The sequence below is a fragment of the Mitosporidium daphniae genome (assembly GCF_000760515.2).
Source record: "Mitosporidium daphniae strain UGP3 chromosome Unknown contig-60, whole genome shotgun sequence".
In the NCBI taxonomy this organism is placed as follows: Eukaryota; Fungi; Microsporidia; genus Mitosporidium; species Mitosporidium daphniae.
In genome coordinates this window covers 21,774-28,273 of record NW_013546167.1, presented here as the reverse complement: position 1 = coordinate 28,273, position 6,500 = coordinate 21,774, and the positions used below count along the sequence as shown (strand labels likewise).

The 6,500-nt window shown below is 39.8% G+C and overlaps 4 protein-coding genes across 4 annotated transcripts; 1 reads left to right on the top strand and 3 right to left on the bottom strand.

Moving 5' to 3' along the window:
* Positions 1–119: 119 nt before the first annotated feature.
* On the bottom strand, positions 120–976 carry DI09_60p170 (uncharacterized protein; the record flags this gene model as incomplete). Its single annotated transcript, XM_013381623.1, has 3 exons — positions 120–702; positions 730–928; positions 949–976. The coding sequence occupies 3 exons, from the start codon at positions 974–976 to the stop codon at positions 120–122; spliced, it is 810 nt and encodes a 269-aa protein (XP_013237077.1).
* Positions 977–1,942: 966 nt separating this feature from the next.
* DI09_60p160 (ribophorin I family protein) lies at positions 1,943–2,613 on the bottom strand (the record flags this gene model as incomplete). The annotated part of the gene is made up of 3 exons (XM_013381622.1): positions 1,943–2,107; positions 2,137–2,278; positions 2,306–2,613. 3 exons carry the CDS (start codon positions 2,611–2,613, stop codon positions 1,943–1,945), a joined length of 615 nt encoding a protein of 204 aa, XP_013237076.1.
* A 963-nt stretch (positions 2,614–3,576) lies between these two features.
* Positions 3,577–4,470, top strand: DI09_60p150 (uncharacterized protein; the record flags this gene model as incomplete). Its single annotated transcript, XM_013381621.1, has 3 exons — positions 3,577–3,717; positions 3,760–3,919; positions 3,968–4,470. The coding sequence occupies 3 exons, from the start codon at positions 3,577–3,579 to the stop codon at positions 4,468–4,470; spliced, it is 804 nt and encodes a 267-aa protein (XP_013237075.1).
* A 264-nt stretch (positions 4,471–4,734) lies between these two features.
* Positions 4,735–6,326, bottom strand: DI09_60p140 (uncharacterized protein; the record flags this gene model as incomplete). Its single annotated transcript, XM_013381620.1, is given in 7 exon segments — positions 4,735–4,857; positions 4,882–5,052; positions 5,141–5,665; positions 5,690–5,837; positions 5,867–5,997; positions 6,021–6,088; positions 6,107–6,326. 7 exon segments carry the CDS (start codon positions 6,324–6,326, stop codon positions 4,735–4,737), a joined length of 1,386 nt encoding a protein of 461 aa, XP_013237074.1.
* Positions 6,327–6,500: the final 174 nt, after the last annotated feature.

The following is a 6,500-nucleotide window of genomic DNA, read 5'->3' as shown; positions in this document are numbered from 1 at the left end:
ATTTCTAATCTATTAAGTAATTGCTTTTTGCAAAGCTTGGTATTGGGAAGATAGAAAAGGAACTAGATGTTGAAATCTTAGCAAGGTCCCCTTTATCTCCGACATTTTTGTAAAATCCCTCACAGAGTGGGCATGGAATGAGTGTTTCGGGTGGCAGTGGAAGCTTTGAGCAGTTTGTTCTTTACATCCACAGTTAAATCCAAGGAGAGCCATTTGGGATTTTCTGTCGTCATGATGTCTTCTGCGTTTTCAACAGCCTTGGGCGAATCATCAGCGCTTTTGTGGGTATACTCCTCGCTATCAGCCAAATTCATTGGGTCCGTGTTCAACGACACGCTGGGAACTTCGGTATCGCTTAAGATGGGGCTGGTGTCTGGAGTTTGGCGGGACCTTGCAATGCGATAGGTAAGTGACGATCCATAAGTCTTTTGGCTTTTTTGGCGTAATTTGGACTGGTCTTTGACGGCCATGTAGTTCTTTAGGTAACCGTCCCAAGACAAATTTTTCAATCCTGCTATTGAGGATATCATTCCCTTCACTCGATTGGCAAAATCAATTGCATCCTCTCCATCTTTAATGTATTGAGGAGGCAGCCACCAAATATCTGCAACGACCATCCATCTTGTCATCAAATACAAAGCGTGATATGTGAAAGTTTGCTCCTTTGTGTTCCAATACGGATCTACCAGTTTCTTGTTGTACCTATCTGGTAAAATAAGATGTCTCTACTTTATCGCAACTGGACACACGGCAACTCCCAGTTCAAAGGCCCCCTTATGGAAAAGAACGGTATAATCGTTGTTGACACAAGTTCCTTCAGGGAATATGAGAATGGGTGCCGCATTTTTGATGTTCTTGACGTGATTTTGAAGTTTTTTAGTAAGCAATGTTCGATCTTTTTTTTCGTTCCGCTGGAATGAAAGAGATCCTATGATCGATAAAAGGTACTTTTGAACAATTCCGAAAAGGCCGCCATGTGTTTGAGCAACTGTTGCATGTGGAATCTTGTGTGAGGATAGAAGAACAAAATCAATAAACGATGTGTGATTAGATACGAATATGTGTGGGATCTTTCCCAAAAGATCAGGCTTTTCTCCGTGATGTCGAAGCACAGCTGAAGCCGAAAAGGCCCAACTTTTCGATATTATTAAGAAGAAAACCCTGGTCAAGCAAGGATTATTGATCGCCAATACGAAGGGAACGCAAAGGCCAAGGAGAATCGTAGATGAAAACAGAAATCCCAACCTAAAGCTAATAAGCGCTAAAGCAGCACCTCATTGGAAATAATATGCAATATCTTATGAATATCCCACAAATATAACAAAGGGTCAGAATGGCCGTTGGGAGAAGGGTCTTGAAATTCCCACTTAACGTTGAAATGTCCCGAACATCCTTCGGCTCGAAACACAACGAAAATTCATCTTGCGATAAAGACTTGGCAGCCAATCTGGAAAAATTTAACGCATCATCCAGAGCAAAACTAAAATAAAGAACTGAAACATACAAAATAGTATCAGAAGAACAATTGGGTCTACTCTCTGAAATGGTATGTGTATATTTAGACTCTGACGGCAACGCTGGCTCTTTTTGATCGTTCAAGCTAACGAGGGGCGTTAAGTGTTCCCGCTGAAGATGCATATGCAAATGCAATCAAAAAATTTAATTAGAGTGCTGTCAATATGCATTGCATTTATTAACGTATGTATAATTTGTAACAAAAGTACAAATATCTACGGCCATACACACTGGAAAACACCGGGTTTCGTCCGATCCCCGAAGTCAAGCCAGTGCTGGCGGAGTCAGTACTATGATGGGTGACCGCATGGGAATACTCCGTGCTGTAGGTTTTATTTTTCCGTGCTTTTTGTTATTAGGGTTTTATTATGTGGCATTGCGAACCAAATGATTTAGGAAAATAAAATTTTGCATTTTATTGAATACTTCACTGAAGTTTCTTATCTAGCGCTTTGGATGGTTTGATTAATTTGGATATAAAGGCTCTGACCAATTTGTAGCAAATGAACGCTATGAAAAGAAGTTGAAAGACCATGTAAAGAAAGAAGCATTTGGACATGAAGGATTGGGTCAAAGAATACTCGAATTCAATCTTAACAGTTAAAAAGTAACTAAACATACTTTAATTTCATCTCCAAGAAGGTCGTCAAGTACGTTGTTGGAGGTAATTTGAATCACTGGGCTGTCAAAAATCCCCAGATTTGTCCTAAACGTAAGAATGGACGTTTTAAATCCAATTTTGTTATAGTTATGTGCCAACAATCTAAGAGGTTAAAAGCACACATTATACTTTGAAGTTTCCGGAAGCACAATGTCCATTTTAAATGAGGAAGTAATGGCATCCAGGGCGAGTTGGCCCACTTTCAATTCGACATAATGAACACCAGATTTTGTCTTATGAAGTCGATCAGCAATCGGAAGCTTATAGTGGATCTCGAATGAAGAGGCCCAACCTCCAAAAACTGGATATCGAGGTCTACAATTAAAGATTGTCATCCCTTCATGTTCGATGAAATCACTGGTTGAAATAAGACCAACTTCGTCCCTGTAGGTAACATCATATGCATCTGAAGGGAGTATGAATGGCATATCTTTCATAGCACAATGGATGCTCTGAATATTAGTATAGGCATATCGAAGTCTAGTAAAGGGGGATGCAAGGCTGATAACACATGTCAGTAATAAATAATGCTTACCTGGGTCCCAAGTTTTTCAAGTCTATCTTTTCCGTAACAAACAGATCTTTGTATGAAACTTGGATGTTTCGTGAATAGCTACGGAAAGTAAGCAATCATTGGATACTTGAAAAATTGAAGCTTTGGGGATCTATTGACCACCTCAAACGGTTCGAGCTTGTTGGTCATGGCAGGAACATTTGATAGGGGCAAAGTGAACGTGTTTCCCGTTGATACAAAGCTAGGCGGCAAGCTTAAGGGATCACAGTTTGAAAATCTAAAGAAAATATTAAGCCGCCAAATACCTGAGCTTAGTAGTCTCAAAATCGACATCATAAGGCATCAATAAAACTGATGGGATGGCAAATTTATACGTGGGTTTGTCATGATAGTTGGTAATATCAAAAGAAGGAACTCCCGGACTTCCAAGCATAATAGTAGCGATCATCTGATCCACTACAGAAGGACCATCAAGGTCAAAATCGAAATAGAAAGTTTTGTGAGATCTAATATATCAGAAATTGAAACTACCTAGACGCGTCAATTTCGCTTTTCGAGGGCTCAATTGTATTCTCCGAAATCTTCAATGTAAATAATACAAGACTATCAATAAGCCCAGCATCGAGACACAGCCTGAACGAGTGATGACCGGAGGGCAATGGATCAATTTTGATGATGCTATTTACTCGAACGTGATGCGATATATCGATAAAGGTAGTTACAGAGTTTATATGGAATGAAGAGTAGCACGTCTCGATAAAGCAAAGCGACAATAAAGTTGCCAACATCAATATGAACCTGGGATTTAGTCGATTCATAACTGATAATAAAGTGCAAAAATCAGCTTCGGATTGCTTCTAATTTTAAATTGCAATTTTTATCCAAAATGTCTGGGCCTCATTTTAATAACGATGTAATGGATCACTTGGAGCATATTGACTTTGGGCCAATTGTGTATTCCCTCTCTACGGAGAATATTGTGCCATCAAATTTGAGCGGTTCTTCTCAAGATGAACAGAAAAATCGGGTATCCATTTTGCTGGGCAATTTGACGTAGTTCCGTTGTTAGATTTCATTTTACTTTAGTCATGCTCGTTCTGAATTGGAGATCTTACTTGATGCACTGAATTCAAACAAAGAGGGCAAGATGCTGGAATTTCAGAAAATACGTCTTCAAAAGCAGCGGAACTTTGTACTCGCCCACAACTTGGCCTTGTCATATGGTCTTTGTATTAAGGTAACGATTTCCTTTGATGCTGGTTAGCAATTATCCGAAGTAGCCTCCGTATTGGCATCAAAGGCTGTGAAAAACTCCACATCAGCAGCTTTACACAACAAATTGATTGCGACCGCAAAAAGTCTGATCGCAGACGGCTGGTTTTTTACTCCATCAAATATCTCTTTCACTGGCAATGATGCCTTTTTCCTGATAGATTATTCCCATATCAAGTGCGGTTCCGAGCATTCACCCAATCATAAGTATGCTAAGCTTGCAATTGATACGCTGTCAAATGAGGTAGTATTGAAAGAAATACCACCCCTCCATCTTGAAAATCGCCGGCTCAACATTAGCATAACAGACAGCAGCATGGGCTTACAACATTCATTTGAAAGGCAAGTTGATGGTGGGGAAATTCCGCCCACAGACAATCGGGAACTGCCGCCCACAGAAAATGGGAAAATATCGTCAACAGATTTTAATACAAAGCTATTAAGAGCCAGAAGGTATCTTTTAGACGAGGAGATTTACACAAGAGTATTTGATGGCTTTAATTGCTAGATTCTAAATGAAGCTTTAAAGGCCATTCCTGTGGAGATATGCCATTCCGGCTTTTTATTTACACTTTCTGGAAAGAGGCTTTACATCTCTATGGAGAATCGGCAGCCCATTTCTTCGTTTGATGCCCTGCTAACATTGTCCATTCAGCGGTGTGTCCTCCAAGACCACATGAACGCTTTTGAGGGCAAAAGGGGCCAATTGAACATTTTAGACAAACTAATAAAACTGTTGGGGTAGTTAAAGCTTTAATATCAATCTATTCAATCAGCAGCACTTGTCTTGATGGGGATCGGCATTTTGAAGTGAACATCTAAGAAAAGGAAATTCGCCCTTACTTCCATTACGAGTCAAATACCGTACCCAAGGCACAGCTTGGTATCCAGAGTCCTCGATAATCTTCAAATATTTTACCGAAAGACCGGAAACGGCGTAGTATGGTATCTCGAAAATGACGCTAATTGGAGCCTTCTGAGCAATCAAGGTGGTCGATGAAATTTGCGCCCCTGGCAATGATGGTGGCTCTTTGATTGTGGGCATGCTGTACTCCACATTAAACCAATATTCCTTTCCTCCAGGAAATTGCTTTATCTTCCAAATGATGATGTTTTTTTCTGGAGAATATTTGCCATTTCCGTGGTTAGTCTAGCAGTTGACGCGACCGAAATGATACCTTGAATTTGGGGGCAAAAATATCATAAGGCACGGGAATATGAACTTCCACTCCGGTGGCAACATATTTTTTCAAAAAATTGGCCTTAGCCTTCAAAAAGCACTCTGTTCTAGTCTCAGAATGGCAAATCGTGGTACACTCGACCCAGATAAGCGGCATGTTATTTCCGGTCGATGAAAGTATCGGCTGCGTCCCGATTGCTTCATGAGAAGACCCAGGAATAACGGAAAGCCGGTATCTCATCAACTCAAATTCGCCGTCAGGTGGGATAAACGAGATCGTTCGGTCCTGGTCAAACATGTTTAGACGCACACATTGATGAAATTTTATATCCTCTAACTCTATACCGGTAGGACACACAAGCCCACTCCCATTCATTGGCGTCAGGGATATTTTATCATTAAGGCCTAACCAAATGTCATCGATTTTCCTACCTAAGCGCAGCTCTGGCATTCCACTTAAGTCACATTTCATTCTTAAAATTCCGGTGATATCAGAAGAGATGACGTGTCCATTCGAATTAACCTACAATGAAGGGAACATTTTTACCGATAAATTCAAGTTCTCAACCAAGTCTAAAAAGACTTCATTTTTCCTGTATTTAATTCCTTCGGACCGCCAAGAAATATTTGAAGTGATGCTTTCCGGAGGATGCTCTTGGCGTGTAATAAATCTAAATCCTCGCTGTGTAATATATCTACACACAGTCAGAAAAACAAACATTACTCTTTAAGGATGGGAGTTTCTGTAAATTGCGGATACCCCCAATCCACCATTTCATCAAGAAGCTCATAAATGAGTACAAAATTGTCCCGTATAGTTTCCTCCTCAATAACCTTAAAATATCCCTTTAGAACCTAAAATAAGATATTTCAAAAACCTCCAGAAATTTATGAAGGAAAACAAAAATAGAAGCTGCATTGGCATTACAAGTGGTTACCCCAACGACTAATGATCACAATATACCACAAATACCAAAAATATTTCCCATTCTGACATATAGATAGTAAATGCCCTCGTCTGGTGGGCCCGATGAAATAATTGGCGGTGCGCATTGAAGCTTTTCTTCCGTGGTCTTCAAAAGCGCCATGAATTTTTCTATTATATGCTGAGGGAACGGTCCTCTATAGCATCTTGATATCAATGGCTTTCCCTTGTGATCAAGTAAATACAATGCCTGGAGCATAAAAATTCAAATTTAGAAAATTTGGCACAATGGCAACGATTGCATATTGACCAAAATGCCATTTTGGTGTATTAAAATAATAAACGCCAGAAGTTGCAATTTATCAAAAGTTAAAATTTCAAAGTTGGCATGAAATTTATCATTCACCACAATTACACTAGCAGGTTTAATTGG